General features: G+C 34.3%; 2 protein-coding genes across 2 annotated transcripts; both read right to left on the bottom strand.

The window, feature by feature from the left end:
* Positions 1-492: 492 nt before the first annotated feature.
* Positions 493-15,948, bottom strand: LOC106050609 (keratin-associated protein 16-1-like). The gene is made up of 7 exons (XM_056026999.1): positions 15,943-15,948; positions 10,751-10,864; positions 10,297-10,433; positions 3,913-4,078; positions 3,171-3,253; positions 2,630-2,881; positions 493-1,349 (listed from the first exon to the last, which is right to left on the bottom strand). Exons 4-7 carry the CDS (start codon positions 3,971-3,973, stop codon positions 912-914), a joined length of 834 nt encoding a protein of 277 aa, XP_055882974.1. The 5' UTR covers positions 3,974-4,078; positions 10,297-10,433; positions 10,751-10,864; positions 15,943-15,948; the 3' UTR covers positions 493-911.
* On the bottom strand, positions 4,712-7,669 carry LOC129925855 (uncharacterized). The gene is made up of 2 exons (XM_056026993.1): positions 7,014-7,669; positions 4,712-6,454 (listed from the first exon to the last, which is right to left on the bottom strand). The coding sequence occupies exons 1-2, from the start codon at positions 7,103-7,105 to the stop codon at positions 4,768-4,770; spliced, it is 1,779 nt and encodes a 592-aa protein (XP_055882968.1). The 5' UTR covers positions 7,106-7,669; the 3' UTR covers positions 4,712-4,767.
* Positions 15,949-17,263: the final 1,315 nt, after the last annotated feature.

The raw sequence follows: 17,263 nt of genomic DNA, 5'->3' as shown, positions 1-17,263 counted from the left end.
TTTCTATTCCGGAGTGTTAGCATATTCAACATCATTTCATGAGTATTTATTTAACTAAAAACAAGTAAAATAATTTTACAAAAATGCGAGTCAGCTGAGTAATCAGAAGAACAAACTACTGAAATTATTAGAAGGAAGATCAAGGTAATTTGAATGTTGACGGCATAATTTTGATGGCGTGAAAAAAAACATGTTAGGATAAATTATAGACGCTACTCTGTCTGACAAATGACAAAAGATCCCTGGCTGCATCTTCCTTCAGCATCTTCTCAGTAGACAGTGTTACTAGCATGTTTTCATCGTTTGAATTGTGCAGTTGTTTTCATCTGTTAAAGTGTACAGTTTTGATGTTTTCATCTGTTAAAGTGTACAGTTTTGATGTTTTCATCTGTTAAAGTGTACAGTTTTGATGTTTTCATCTGTTAAAGTGTACTGTTATGATGTTTTCATCTGTTAAAGTGTACAGTTTTGATGTTTTCATCTGTTAAAGTGTACAGTTTTGATGTTTTCATCTGTTAAAGTGTACAGTTTTGATGTTTTCATCTGTTAAAGTGTACAGTTTTGATGTTTTCATCTGTTTAAGTGTACAGTTTGAGAATGTATTGACGTATCCATTGCTCTGTGTATCATCAAATGTTCTGTATGGTGTGTCAGATGTGTTCTTAATATTTTAAAAATTGTGTGTACGATTGTCAGGTGTTTTCTCATTTTGAATGTGTTCTCTCCTGTCAGGTGTTGTCAAGCTAGTTAACGTGTTCTGTCTGGCGTGTCAGGTGTTGTCAAGCTAGTTAACGTGTTCTGTCTGGCGTGTCAGGTGTTGTCAAGCTAGTTAACGTGTTCTGTCTGGCGTGTCAGGTGTTGTCAAGCTAGTTAACGTGTTCTGTCTGGCGTGTCAGGTGTTGTCAAGCTAGTTAACGTGTTCTGTCTGGCGTGTCAGGTGTATTGTCAGCCAATGGGACATCAGTGCACTCGCTTCGTCCACACTGGGCAGGGCAACACCTTTGTCGGCTTCTGTTACACGCCATGTCATTGAAGCATTGGGGCCTGTAATTGTCTACCAGGCAAGACTTGGTCCATTCTTGAGACACGATTCTTGGGCATAAGCCCAAAAGATTGTTTCTTGGGACGCACTGGGCAACAGGAGTGGTACTACAGCTCATGTATGTGGGGCAATCAGGCACTTTAAAGAGGCAAACGTAGTTACTCCCACAGGTCTGGTTGCACTCCATCGGGGGACTAAACGCAGTGTTTGGTACACATTCATATGAAGGACACGGCTCATTGATGCAAACTATTTTAGTTGGTTTACACACCTGTCCAGCTTGACACTTAACACAGGCATTTTTTGGCTGAGGAGATATTTGAAAAATAAATAAATAAAAATAAATAATTCATTTTAAAAATAGCGACTGCTGAATAATGAGTTAGAGCTATAAAAAAAACAAAAAAAACAAGCAAAATATATTAAAAATCTGTAAAAAAAAAAATAAACTTTATTCTTTCAATTATATCTCTCTATAATGTACAAGTTATTAACTTAATTCTAAACCAAACAAAAAATTAATTAGCAATAATTAATTGACTAATTGTTTTTTTTATTGATTCATGTTTTGTTGGGTACCATGAATAAGTGTTTAGGATTTCAACTTATAACAATATGCCAACCATAAACTCCTACCTATAATCACTAAAGTTTGTGCGAAGCTGCATTGAATATGAAACATATTATGATACTGGCAGTTCCGAGAAGTAGCCTAATAGAAGATTGGGAATCAAAACATTCTAATGTTCTGTACCACAGTAGTAGCCACTGTGTTAGCATGGGTAAGGTATTGAGAATAATATGCAATGTCAAGGAAGAAATTGTTATGTTCCTTGAAGGACATAAACTGTCACCTTGTTAGTTGTTACTAATATTTCTTAGGAACATTGAAGACAGACTTTATGTTTGCCATGGGAAATGATGTAATGTGTTGTCTGCGCACGATAAGTATGTGCATGTTAAATACCGGTATTTTCAAACAAAACTTTCCCATTGCTCAAGGTTTCGCCATTTTCAGTTGTTGAAAGGTGAATCTATTTCTAGTGAAATGCTTGAAAAGAACAAAACTTATTTTGGATTTCTTGATTGTGAAATTTGAAAGCCAATTTGAAGACGTCAAGAACCTGGAACCAGTTTTCAATACTCACAGTTCACCATTTAGTGCAGAAGCTGATTCAGCTCCAAGGGGCATACCTGCTAGCGAATTATGATCTGGAAGCAGTGGCGTAGCTAGGGTGGGGGAGGAGGGGGGAGAATTTGAAAATCCCCCCGTGCTCCACTGAGGGGACCCCCAAAATTAGCGTTTTTTACATTAGAAATAAATAATTACGCAAAATGGAGGAGCCCCCCCCCCCAAAAACGATGAAAATTCCTAGCTACGCCCCTGTCTGCAAGAGAAGTTAAAGTCAGTTCTTTCTCTGGAGTTTTATGGACAGAAGCTGCATTTCTACAGGTAAACAACTTTGCTGGTAAACTTTCCCTATCATTCACTCATACTGTGCTTCGATCACAGAGTTACTAACTAACATTGTCAATCCTTCATTGTGTGGTGCTATCGTGCTATCTAAAACATGTCTTAAGTCCTACCGTTTGTTCGGGAAGATCAGGGACACAGGCGTCAATGAGCTTGCACTCTTGCTCCTCACACGTACCTCCTGTTTCATTGCAAGGCGGTGGTCGAGCACAAGGTGGATACGCCTTGTCACATTTCTGACCCCTGGGACAGCCACCGCAAGCGTCCATTGTGACGCACTGATACTTTTGGCAGGGCAGCTTGGTGCAAAGTGTTCCAAGGTCCTTACAAAACTGACCATCTGGACAGCCTCCACAGTTATCATTCTAAATCAAGACGTTTTACAAAGTAGTTAAAAACAAGAGTTTCACTATGCAAAACTAAATAGTTTCTCAAACTGTGTAGGGCGCACCTCAATAGGATTCGCCCACGCGCTGACAAATGCAGCGTCGTTGAATTATGTAATTTTTTTTTAGAATTGTACAGATTTATTTTTAAACAGTTACATGTGATTTATTTTTTGTAATAGACTTATTGTACTAGTTAGTTTGCCAGAATCTAGTCTACAATATGCAAAAAACCTTTTGTACCTTAGTTGAAAAGACTAATACTTACAGGCTCAACACAGGTAGGTACCATTTCAGATGTACACGTACGTCCCAGAGGGCAATATTTAGGTTGATACTCACATTTATAGCCTAAATCATAACAAGTAAAATAAATTTAAAATATTTTATTTAAAAAAAAACAAAAGCATATCTAAAGAGACGAACTCCATATTTACAGCTATATTTCTCAATTGTCTTAAAGTCATTTCCGTTTATTTGATATCAAACAAAATAATGAATTATCTATTATCTATTGACTTATTGGCTATTTCTTTTATTGATTCATGTTCTATTAGGCACAAAAAATAATTGTAAAAAGTTTCAACTTGATCAAAGAATGGGTGTGGGATAAATAACGTGAATATCTTGTACAAATATTAAAGGGGACAAAACCCCAAACATTTAGCTATATGTATGAATACTGAAGAATTAATTTTATTTGTCGTTATCAAACAAAATAATGAATTGCCAGTAATTAATTGACTAATTTGTTGTTTTTAAATTGATTCATGTATTGTCTTCGCAAAGTTTCCATTTGATCCCAGTGTGTGGGGGCAATAACATGTTTAAACATTTTACCAGACAGACAGAATGAGCTGATATAAGCTTTGTAATAAATAATTTTAAGTGTTAATAAAAATAAATATTTGATCAAACATTTAAGAACGACACCTACTAGAAGCTTGTTAGTCAATGTACTTGCATTCAAATTGTCGTTAAAAATGAATAAAGTTATTGAGTGTGCCTACCAGGTGGGCATCCTCCGGGACAAGTCAGCTGAGTAACATTTGTATCAGGGGCCATGCACATTCTGGAACCACAGGTGCTTGCACAGCATATCTGACGGGCTACGCAGTTGAGGTTGGTGGTACAGTTGAAGCCACTGCAGACATCAGCTGGTTGAGAACTTAATTCCTGTTGAGACATATTCATCCCGTAAAGTGACATTCCAATTTGGCTCAAAGGGGGATGCACAATGAAATTTCAATTTTTGTAATTTACAGATAAATAGAAAAGCTTTATGCATGACTTGATAGAACATATAGAGACATGAGTAACCATACACATTTTATGAGTGTAGCCTTTTGGGTTGCTATGGAAATGGCGGCCATCTTGAAAATAAACAATGTTTACAAAATTCTTAAAATATTCTAAAGTACTCAAAATTTTTTTAATTTTTTGATTGCACCTGATAGATATTTGAATCCCATAGGTAACTGGCTAATTTTGTTTTGAAAATTATTACTGGTTTAATTTTTATGAATTTTTTAAATTTTTATTTTTTTCCGACCCCATTTTTCATCTGAGGTCACATCATTATTTTTATTTTTTAATGAAATTTATTATACATATTGAAAATTTTTGCAGCCTATTACCTATGATATACTATCAATAAACTACATGTGAAAAATTATTAGTCTAACTTATACAGAACTAAAGATTTTGAGATTCTTGTGGACAACATGCACCTAAAAATACATTTTGAGAAAAACGCATTTAAAGTTTCTAAAATGATATAAAATATTTATTGTAACCATAAAAATGAAAAAAAAAGGGAATATTAACATAAAACAACATAATAGATAATAAAAAAAACAAAAAAACTATTCATTAAAATGGCCTGATTGATAGGTTGGACCTTCTAGAACCTCTGCCCGGTGCTCATGCTCAATTCTTCGTTTTTTCAAGTTTTTTCTCCTGGACACTAATGCGATTGATTTTCTTTTTCTAACAAGCTGTAGTTTGACATTTTGCTTTTTCTCACTAGAAGAAATGTTTTTTAGTGTCCAGGGAATGCCTAATATGTCAAAAACTGATCTGATGCCAACAGGTCCATTATTGAAGGCTAAAACAGCAAGGTATTTCGCAGCCCTTACCGTTTTTAATGTTGCGAATTCTGTTTTGGGGCATCTTTGCCAAATGAGGGAATGAAAAGATTCATTGGCGTTTTGTGTTCCCATTCTAGAACATCTTTTTAACAGATCTGTGTCTGTTAGTCTTTTCATTATAGGAAATAACAGTTTACCTATTTCTGATGTGATGGTCTGGTTGTGTTTTTTATATGGCTGTTTTAGTGCCTCTGATCTCTTAAAGTGACACCAAGATGTAGCGCCATCAGGACACAACCTGTGGTTATGATCTAGGTCTGAGCTCATCATATGAAAAAATGAGCCCATAACAGCCAGCTTCATTTTTTGAATGTCGGGAGCATTTTGGCGCAGAGCTTTGGAATAGTAATTTGTAATTTTTTCAATTTTTGGCTTTGTAAGCCTATAATTTAGTTCTTTTTTGTTAGACATTTTTAAATTGTTCAAAGCATTAAACATTCTTTTTGAGATGTGGTTAATGCAGTCCTCTTTTAAGATTTCTACATCATATCCTGAGTTGGTAATGGCAGATGAATGCGATTTACTATCGCCATCACACAGCATCGTGCCATAAACAAGTTTTCTGGATGCCACAGAGCGCGAAAAGATTTTGGATGCTGCTGCGGCCTCCATTGCATTTGCTGAGCCACTGAAGTTTTTTTGACACATATGCTTAGAGGCATCAAAGTTTAGTTCTGCAGAGTTTGAATCACAAACATGGCAATAATTTGATAGGACTTCGGTGTCGATGACGAGTCCAGTATCAAAATCAATAACTGTGCCAATTCCTGAATGAGATGAGTGGCCCCTTTTATGCCAAGTCCCATCGAAAGAAACTGTAATAACAGGACAGCCTGTTGAACTTATTCTTTCATCTGTAGTTAGAGGTTGTGAAATGTTTCTTCCATGCACAACAGCAGATGCCCTAATCATACATTCTTCACCAGCTTCAATTATAGCAGTATTGACTATGTTAGCTAGATTGTTATAAGTATTTCTGTGCATGCAGGGCATACTCATAAGTCCACAAAACCTATCAAATTTAGAATGCGAGATTCCAGATTCTTTTAATGCAGCGACAGCGCGGACATTAATATCCAGATGAACATCATTACTTTTTTTTGAGGTCCAGTCGGACCACAAATATGTTTCACAATTTAGGCATTTGATTTTAATCAAATGAGCCATGCCTTTTGATTGTGTGATGCACATAGTTAATTTGTTGTCAAAGCAATGTGGACAGCACAACAAGGAGACCATTGTGGTCAATTGCATTGAATTCATCATGACGTATATGAAATCTTCAGGCAGCCTCTTATTGGTGTTATCAGCGTTAGTAACTGCAGTTAGGGATATTTTTCGCTCAGCTGCACTTGCAGGCTGTGTTGTTGCTGCTTCAGATCCAGCTGTATCCAAAACAGAGCTGCAAACAAATAAAAAATAAATTAGAGGGTCTTTAAAAAAAAATTCAATAGTATGAAAGTACACGTCACATCTATCACAACATGAAGATTATTTTAAATTTTATAATGCATTTTAGAAATCATATATTGTATTAATCATAAAAAGTAAAGAATGTATAGAGACATGTTACATGTAATGTAGATCTATATATGACAATATGTACTAGATCTAAAAAAAAAAAAACTAAGACCAAGACTTGAGTTGAAGTCCTACAATACTGTTCAATACATCATCATACATGATAATCTAATCTCTAGAGATTATCTAGTTCTAATGTGATCTATGCTCCTAATATAGACTAGCTCTATAAAAGGATAGATCTCTATGTTTGCAATCATTTTCATGATATTTATTTAATGTCTATAGAATCTAGATTCTAGATCTAGATCTAGATGTGATTCATTGGATAAACAGTTGTCGAACTCAAAGAGCCAAGGTTTCATTATAATGATTATTTTATGTGTCAGCACACGCTTGTCTAGTAAATAAAAAAAAGCAAACTCTAGATCTAGACTTACCTTTGTAATTGTGCATTTGTCTTTGAAGCATGTCGTCCTCTGGGCTTACAGTAACGTTTTTTCTTTCCAAACATATAACCTTTTGTTGGCATTTCTGAGTTTCAATAATGAATCGATTGTTGATGTGATGGAAGTTTACAGAAGAAGGACCGGTTCACGTCATGTGCGCATGCGTGCATACTTTGTCGTTACGGAAGCTTTTTCAGTGCGCATGCGTGTATGTACAGTAACCAAAGAAGCTTTGATGGTGCGCATGCGTAAATATGGCTTTGTGGGTGTGTATATGAGGATATAGGGAAAAAAAAAGAGGTAGTGACGTATTTTGAAAGTTTATTGCAGTACTATTTATTTATAGAATGAGAAACCATGCACATAATCGGAACTAGAAAAGTAGACCTTTGTATCGATACCATCTGTTAGGGATGAGAGCGTACATTAGCTTATCAACTATAGCTTACAAAATGTTGATTTTTCACCAAAACATCAAAATTTTGCTAATATATATACATTTAAAATACAAAATTGATGTATAAAACGTATTTTTTTTAGTATTCTGATAGGGAATTCGTATTCTAGACATTTTAAACTATTAAAATCAATTAATTTTAAAATATCGATATTTTTGACCTAAATCTATGTTTTCTCACTGTGCATCCCCCTTTTTAATTAATTAATTAATATCTGAATATTTTGTTGTGAAAACCAGTGGCTTCTTTGTTTGAAGAGGCGGAGCGGAAGACTGGGACTCAAAGGATAATAGAACTAGTTTGAAATATAATACTTGTAAAATGTTTATAAAGAAACGATTTGCAGTCACTTAAAGACTAGCGCTGTAGTTTTCAATACAAACGGGCACATTAAATGTTATTTAAACTTCAACATAATTATAGAGTCTAGTTGTTTTTCTTTTCACTTTCTCTATGCTACATTTGATTTACAAAACATCATTTTACATGCAAACAGTGTTCCCTGCTTTCACAAACTTTCAAATTTAAAAACTTAAACAGCTTATATTAAGCTTAGTTATATTAGTTAGTTTAGATCAGGGGTGCTCAATCTGTATGTTGGGAGGGGGCATACACATTTATTTTTGATATGATGGCCGCATATATATTACCTGAAATCGAACTCAGGACGCAAGCCTCCTCAAGCCGACATTCTATCCACTCTGCTAGTTAGGTGTGTATAAAAATATAAGATTGTATAGCTCTCTATTGATTATTTCAATTTACTTTAAAGTGGCGACCTATAAAGGGGACTAATTTAGCTTATACCACCACCTCAGTCAAGTACAATTTCTTTCCCTTGTTTGAGATACCAAACAAAATTAATTAATCTATACTATAAAGTAGAATGTGAGGTGTATGTATGTATGTTACTTATAGACATCATAACCGCTTGACCAATCTTGATAAAACTTGGCAGGAATGTTTCTTAGGTAACAACTTAGACCTTAGTGTATATATTGTAGTCCTAAAACAAACTTAAGACCCTAAAAAAAAAAAGTTGTCCAATTCTATTACAGCTATAGTATTTTATGGATCTAGGCCATGTCTACAATGTTGACATAGAAAAGATCGAAAGGATTTAGATCTAGATCTAATTTTTAGAAATACACTTTGCGCAGATAGTTTTTTACTTTGACACATGAAAATACAAAAGAAGATCCATTGATTTCATTATATAATAAAATTAACCTTCAATTTTGTGTTTCAAAAGCATTTTTTGAATTAATTAGTTTGTTATATCTGTGACTGCAGATTTCCTGACAAACATTCTTTCATTAGACAATACCGTAATGAATCGCTTACTAAAAATTAATTCGTTTAATTGTTTACTTTATAATCCCATTCCTATATCTAAAACTCTAATTCAACTCTAAGATGATAAAACTTCTCTTAGCACAGATAGTTTTATACTATACTACTAATTATAGTCCATTCATTTCATATTTTGATCAAATAAACATTCAAATTTGGTTTTCTAAAGCATTTTTAATAGAATACATTCGTTTACGAAAGCTGCGAAGCCGAGTTGAGATAGGCCTAGATCTATATTCATTCATGAATCGCGTACTAAAAATTATTTCGTTTAATTGTTCACTTTATAATCCCATTCATTTAACAAAGCTATCGCTCTTTTCGTTTTTAATAGATATGAATGTATCGGCTTCGGGTAATCCCATTTTCGCAAACCTAATTTTATTTTCGTAGCGAAAGAGAAAAAACTTGAAAGTATCATTAGTTAAGTTTAACATACATCTAAATCCAATCCACTAGAGTGGTAAACACAAACTTAGACCCGCAGGCCGCGGGTAATGTCTGGCGAACATCCTTTCATTAGACATTACCAAATTGTTACACATTAACAGTGATTAACACATCTCTCTACTGAGTCTATTCCTAGCTAGGCCTAGGTCTAAAACTCTTATTGAACTCTAAGATGATAAAACTTCTTTTCGCAAAGATAGTTTTATGCTTTAACACATAAACATACTAATTATTGTCCATTCATTTCATATTTTAATCAAATTAGCATTCAAATTTATTTTTCTAAAGCATTTTTAATACATTCGTTCGCTGTTCGCTAAATAAAGCTGCGTAGCCGTGTTGAGATAGGCCTATATTCATTCATGAAAAAAGGTCACGCATGCGCAACACAGAATGAACTCTATACAAGCCTCTAGATTAGTGTAGATTTAGATCTATGTCTACCTAAAGATCTACTTTATACTTTAACACATGGACATACAAAATTAAGTCTATTCGTCTCAAATTTTAATCAAATATATGTAGGCCTACAAGCAAATGTTTTAATTTGAACAAATGGATTTAAGCCTATTAGCTATTCTGATTTGATAGCTTCATTCACACTATTTTTACATTGACACATTCGCTTTACTTATTACATTATTATTTCGTTTAATTGTTTACAAAACACTCTCAGTGACTATATCGACAGTAATGCGCAAATAATGACCCGCGGGTCGCGGGTAATACATGTCTAGTTACAAATATTTTATTAACTAATTTGTTATTTTTTTAAATTGATTTTTTGTGTTGTCAGGTAAAAGAAATAACTGAAAAATTTCGGCTAGGTCCGAGATTGATTGTGGGAGAAGTGACGTGTACACACCTTTTACCAGACAGACAGACAGAGTGAGTAGATAGAAGCTTTGTAAAAGATGGCTAAATTAAGGTAGCAGATATAAATGTAAAGTCAAGATGAAGTCAGTCGTGTAATAATTAAATCGAAATATTTGTAGTCAAATAAATAATTTTACCGGACATTGTCCATTGGCTTGGGTCTCACATCTAAGTCCACTGAATCCCGGTGGACATATGCAACGAGGTGTGCCGGATGGGGCAATACACTCGCCTTTATTTAAGCAGCGATAGTTATAACACGGGTCACTGTTATCTAGTGAGACAAAATAATAATAATGATAATAATAAGGGATATTTCTTCCTATGAATTAACACTCAAATTGTAAAGTCAATTTGGTTACAAACAATTGGCGAAACTTAAGATCTGAATGACCTAATATTAGTTTTGTTGACACACTAACAGCCACAGTTCTGACAAGTCTTACCTTAGCTCAGGTCCGACAGAGTGCTACGAGCAAGAGTTAGGATAATGTACAAAGATAGAGTGCTATGATAGAGTGCTATGATAGAGTGCTAAGATAAAGGGCTAAGATTGTAGGAGATTGATCAGCCAGATGTTGATGTACTTACACTCACACTGGGCCCCAAAATATCCAGGTAAACAGTTACAACTAGGAGTCTCATCCACAGAGATACATGTGCCTCCATTGCGACATTCATAACTGGCGCATCGATCTTGACTCGCTGATATAGGCAATACACACACAATATGATATATGATGATATAATGATATAATATGATACACGCATATATATGATGAGATGATTTACATATCTAGCTATCTATACTATGTATATTTGGACGATATGTTTGAGTGCCAGATGACTAAATACTTTTGCGGCTGGTTGTTACGATGTCTTGTTTGATGTTACGATGTCTTGTTTGATGTTACGATGTCTTGTTTGATGTTACGATGTCTTGTTTGATGTTACGATGTCTTGTTTGATGTTACGATGTCTTGTTTGATGTTACGATGTCTTGTTTGATGTTACGATGTCTTGTTTGATGTTACGATAAGATTGTGTCGATCAGACAATGCGTGCCCTATTTTTGTAGCGTATTTCCTATTACACAATTCCAGACTTCTCAATATCGTGATGCCGAGATACTTCTTCAAAGTATAAATTCTAAACTGAAATATTCTATAAATAAATACAAAGCTTTTATTCTGGAACTTGGAATCACTTTAATAATATAATAAAGCTTGTCTTCGAGTCCGAAGTTTCATGAGGAATGCAGTGTTTCCCGTGGCTACGCAGCACCAGCTGTCACCTACATATTTTGACATATCTAGGGCAAGCATAACCATTGTCCACCGGTGGTCGATTAAGATTTTCTTTTCGCCGTCTACATCTGTCCTCGGAAGCGGATTCTCGTTTGGTCTCAAATGTGTATTATCTATATTATAAAGTAGAATGTGAGGTGTATGTATGTATGTATGTATGTATGGATGGATGTTACTTATAGACATCAAAACCGCTTGGCCAATCTTGATTAAACTAGGCAGGAATGTTCCTTGGGTACTAACTTAGAGCTTAGTGTATGTATTGTAGCCCTAAAACAAACTTAAGACCCTAAAAAAAAAATAAAGTTGTCCGACTCTATTACAGCTAAAGTATTTTATGGATCTAGGCCATGTCTACAATGTTGACATGAGAAAAAATAGAAAGGATTTAGACCTAGATCTAATTTTAAGAACACTTTGCGCAGATAGTTTTTTACTTTGACACATGAAAATACAAAAGAAGATCCATTGATTTCATTATATAATCAAATTAACCTTCAATTTTGTGTTTCAAAAGCATTTTTTTACATAAATTAGTTTCTTATATCTGTGACTACAGATTTCCTGACAAACATTCTTTCATTAGACAATACCGTAATGAATCGCGTACTAAATATTAATTCGTTTAATTGTTTACTTTATAATCCCATTCCTAGATCTAAAACTCTAATTCAACACTAAGATGATAAAACTTCTCTTCGCACAGATAGTTTTATACTTTAACACATACACATATTAATTAAAGTCCATTCATTTCATATTTTGATCAAATAAACATTCAAATTTGGTTTTCTAAAGCTACATTCGTTTACGAAAGCTGCGAAGCCGAGTTGAGATAGGCCTAGATCTATATTCATTCATGAATCGCGTACTAAAAATTATTTCGTTTAATTGTTCACTTTATAATCCCATTCATTTAACAAAGCTATCGCTCTTTTCGTTTTTAATAGATAAGAATGTATCGACTTTGGGTAAACCCATTTTCGCAAAACTAATTTTATTTTCGTAGCGAAAGAGAAATAACGTAAAAAGATCATTAGCTACGTTTAACATACATATAAATCCAATCCACTAGATTATTCAAAAGCATTTTTTACATAAATTAGTTCCTGATATCTGTATAAATACTGATTTCCTGGTGAACATTCTTTCATTAGACATTACTATTACCAAATGGTTACACATTAACACATCTCTCTACTGAGTTTATTCCTAGGCCTAGGTCTAAAACTCTTATTGAACTCTAAGATGATAAAACTTCTTTTCGCAAAGATAGTTTTATGCTTTAACACATAAACATACTAATTATTGTCCATTCATTTCATATTTTAATCAAATTAGCATTCAAATTTGTTTTTCTAAAGCATTTTTAATACATTCGTTCGCTGTTCGCTAAAGCTGCGTAGCCGTGTTGAGATAGGCCTATATTCATTCATGAAAAAAAAGGTCACGCATGCGGAGCACAGAATGAACTCTATAAAAGCCAATTTTTAACTCTAGATTAGTGTAGATTTAGATCTATGTCTACCTTAAGATCTACTTTATACTTTAACACATGAACATACAAAATTTAGTCTATTCATCTCAAATTTTAATCAAATATATGTAGGCCTACAAGCAAATGTTTTAATTTGAAAAAAAAAAATGGATTCAAACCTATTAGCTATTTTGATTTGATAGCTTCATTCACACTATTTTTACATGACACATTCGCTTTACTTATTACATTATTATTTCGTTTAATTTTTTACAAAACACTCTCAGTGACTATATCGAAAGTAATGCGCAAATAAAGACCCGCGGGTCGCGGGTAATACATGTCTAGTAATATATATATATATATATATATATATATATATATATATATATATATATATATATATATATAGAGAGAGAGAGAGAGAGAGAGAGAGAGGCATTGTTATGAATTAAAAAAAAAACCTGATATTGGGAATAGCTATTGACATTTTATTGTATATTTCTCTGTTTTTGTTTTCAATGTATCTAATTAAGTTTGGCATGGAAAAAACAATTAAGTGTAAATCGTATCACTTCGTGGTAATTGTTTAGTCTTCACTATTTATCTTCTCATTTTCTCTGTCTTTCCACCTTGTCTGTCCCTTATTTTCTTTCTGTCGATAAAAGTTGTCTTTGTAAATTGTAATTTTTTTTTTAGCTTTAATATTTCTATCAAGTGGTTTTACAATAATACGCTTACTACTTTCTGTATCAATCAACTATTCATTCTAACGTTATATTATTTTTAGAACACAGTGGCGTAGCTAGGGTGGGGGAGGAGGGGGGAGAATTCGAATATTCCCCCTGACCCCCACTTGAGGGTGGCCTCCAAATGAGTGTTTTTTTACATCAAAAATTAAATATTACGCAAAATGCAGGGGCCCCAAAAGAAGCAAAGGCCCCCCCCCCCCGGGCCACCAAACGATTTCAAATTCCTAGCTACGCCCCTGAACACAACACTGTTTGAGCTTCTAGCTGGATCTCTAGGACAGTATTTTGATTTTAAAACTAGTACAACACACACTGTGGACCTAAGTATATCATACCTATATCTATATCAAGAAATCTTGTACCAATAGCCCCCCCCCAACCTCCCGTCACCCTCTCTCACACTGTCCCTGTATAGAACTGGCTTACGGTTTATTTCACGTTTGTTTGCTTTGAAAAAACTAACGTAGTGCTTTGAATGACCCTATCTATTTGACGGTGTGGCACTGTTTAATGGCTCCAGGTATCTTCGTCGTACGCATAAGTAGGCCAGGCGATGATCCGTGACCAGGCCCAACACTTTTAAACTCTTTTCTGCTGAGAACATACTTTTAAACTGTCTTTACGACTGCAGAAAGCAAAAAGCAGTACTAAAGAGAGGTGGGGGAGAAAACGTGGACATTTAACGTGTGCATAAGAGTATTAATAGAAAGTGACGTAATGATGTTTTTTAAAAATAATTTATAGCGTTTAAATACATAATACTCCCCGTCTATGTTTTGTCTCTGTTCTACTTGAAGCATGATATATTTATTTGCTTATTTTAAGGACATGGCCCCTTGAGTTAGGTTTTCACAGATTTTGTCTAGAACTTTGTGTTGTTTATAAGTATTAAGTCATTTCAATGAACAAAGTCTGTAAATCGACGCAGGCAATAGTTACGTTTTAATCAAGGTAACCCTCGTTAACCGTAGGCCATGGGGACTAATGAGCTCTACATCGACTGCCCCCAGAAATAGTAATAACTGAAACGGAAAGTATTTCACTATACTGTATGCATTTCATTAAAAAAAAGATTCCTAGTAAAATAAATAGAAGAAAAGTTTGTGTTAGGAAAGTATTGACATGTGAGATCACTTAGTGAATGTGTATTTGCAAAACAAATTTTTTATACAACTTATAAAAGTATATTTCGTCACAGTTCTACTCTGCTCTTACACCTTTCTTAATTATCTCGTATCTTTTTTTGTTATTGTTGTTTTCCATAGCAGTTTATGGGACCTTGTAGACTAACTTGAACTGCCAGAATAGGAGTAGACTTGTACGTTATACTCATAGAAATGGTTTCATTCAAATATTACAAATGTTGAGTAGAAAGCTCTAGGTGACTTTCTTCGTCTATCGTTCTATGTAAGAACTAGTTCTACTTTTGTTTTTCATAAGCCCGATGGCTTAACAAGGTATGTCTTCGCTTGTTGATAGTGAGGCCCATTATTGCTCGGAATGTCCTGCTACAGCCTCAGAGCATGTATTAATAGTTAATGCCTATGGGTTTTTTTTTTTATATATCTTCCACTAATTTGAGTTCAGCGCCTTAAGTCTTTCAGGAGGCACTGTCAACATTTTCATAGCACATCATGTACTCTTTCTCCTTTGTCTGGATAACCGGAAAGTCTTCGTGATATTTGAGCCTTTAAGTCAATACATAATAAACTGAACTGGACCTACACCAAGTCAATATAGCTCTCTATGCTATTCACAGCGTTTTTTGGTCATTCCAGATCAATATCAACTGAGCTAGATTGTAAAAAAATCAGAAACTATTCAAAAGGAGCTTTCCTAATGAATATATGTCAAATCTTTTTAAAATCCTATGATTTAATCTGACTGACAAAGATTGGTCACAGAAAACAAATTCAATACAGATCCATTGGCAGTTTGTTCACAATGAAATATTTTTCAGCTTGGTATGCAGATAGAGACATTTAAGTCAGAATCTTCACAGGCCTGGAAGATGTTCATGAAGTCAATAGTTACCCCCCTCTTCGAACGATATTACAAATTGCAATAAATAAACATAAATGTATTTTTATTGTATTGATATGATTAAAACCATGACCTAACAATGATCTCTGAGCACTACCAAGTTTGGAAATCGTTAAAGAGAAACCTATACATTATAATGCTTTAACATAAGATAAATATTACATTTATTGTTGTTATAAAGAGTGTGAAGTAACGTTTACTTACCAGAGAGTACCTAGAATAATAGAAAGATAAAACGTTCAAGTCAGGTTGTTTCTGCTGGACTAACTCATATGTTTCCGATGTAAATGTGCATAACATTTTACGCAAGAAATATGTTCAAAAAATTAAAAAACAAACAAACTACAATTGAATTTTAAGGTAGTTAAAAAAAAAAAATTAGTCAATTACAACCAGAAAGGAAAATTTCGTAAAAATGTAATTCTTGCTTTTTTTGTTAAAGATAATAATAACATGGACTTTAAATAATACATGAAAAAGTCAAGAAAATATCCTTACCTGTACTGCTTGAGAAATTACCTACAAAATAATTTTAAAGTACTGAGTATTTTTTTTTTGAAATATTAACAATTTCAATAAGTTTAGTCAAAAAAGTATTTTAAAAATTCGAGAATTATTCGTGTCTATGTCTTATGATAAATGTAATCTTTAGTTGACACAAAATGTTGGGTTAGGTTATTTAAGAAAATGTTTCCCTTCTGCCCAGTGGAGAAGGTGCGATGGGTGCTTAGCGTCCGGGACTTCACCCCGAACAACTTTGAGTGAGCTTTATAGCTCCCCCAAACATCTAATCTGACCAGTTGAGTGGCGAACGTAACATTTTTTATTCTAAAATGTTGAGAAACACATAAACTTAAGCCCCTCAAGGGCCATTCGACGCAGAGGGCTGCAAAGTCTCTCCACAGAAATCAGTCTAAGGTAACTTTCACAACCACTGCCCAGGTGATGCCCACGACCTCCAAAAGGTGTGACGCCATGTTAGACGTGGACGGCTGACTTTGGTAAACGTGTTTTGTCTTGTCTAATGAAATGTCTCACAAATGTCAATCAACGTTCTGTTGCCTCTTTCCTGATACAGCGAATGCATGTGTGGGAAAGGATTTCTCTATTGGTAACATTATCTCGGTATGTCATTTTTAGGATCTGTCTCAACCATCACTGCTCAGCCTCTTTTCAGCCTATCACGTCTCGAAGCTTAGGTGGCCATTGGGAAAGTTATTGTCTTTAGTAGGTGGATTAATCTCCAGGCTAATTGATTTGTTTTTTTCAGATAGGCTTGACTTATTGATAGCGGATCCTGCTTTCCAATACGACATGCATCCCCACGATATGCATCACCATCGCTTGAGATAACACTGCAGCCTAAATAGGTCAACTGGTCTATTTTTGTAAGATATGTAGTACCCATGTTGATGGGATACCGGCCGGGTAACCTGCATCCAGTATGCATAACTTTGAGGGCGTCTTTATCCGTCATCTCGTTTATACATTTAATTGTAATTCAAAGTATTGCTATGTCGTAAGC

This window comes from Biomphalaria glabrata, chromosome 4 (assembly GCF_947242115.1).
Source record: "Biomphalaria glabrata chromosome 4, xgBioGlab47.1, whole genome shotgun sequence".
In the NCBI taxonomy this organism is placed as follows: domain Eukaryota; kingdom Metazoa; phylum Mollusca; class Gastropoda; family Planorbidae; genus Biomphalaria; species Biomphalaria glabrata.
This window is presented reverse-complemented; position numbering and strand designations above follow the sequence as displayed.

What these genes read in the sequence shown, in the direction of transcription:
- LOC129925855 (XM_056026993.1), bottom strand. Translation starts at nt 7,105, where the DNA reads ATGCCAACAAAAGGTTATATGTTTGGAAAGAAAAAACGTTACTGTAAG. An exon ending in ACAAATGCACAATTACAAAG is followed by an intron (nt 6,455 to 7,013) that starts GTAAGTCTAGAT and finishes ATTTGTTTGCAG; the next exon opens with CTCTGTTTTGGATACAGCTG.
- LOC106050609 (XM_056026999.1), bottom strand. Translation starts at nt 3,973, where the DNA reads ATGTGCATGGCCCCTGATACAAATGTTACTCAGCTGACTTGTCCCGGA. An exon ending in TCCCGGAGGATGCCCACCTG is followed by an intron (nt 3,254 to 3,912) that starts GTAGGCACACTC and finishes GTTATGATTTAG; the next exon opens with GCTATAAATGTGAGTATCAA. An exon ending in TACCTACCTGTGTTGAGCCT is followed by an intron (nt 2,882 to 3,170) that starts GTAAGTATTAGT and finishes GTCTTGATTTAG; the next exon opens with AATGATAACTGTGGAGGCTG.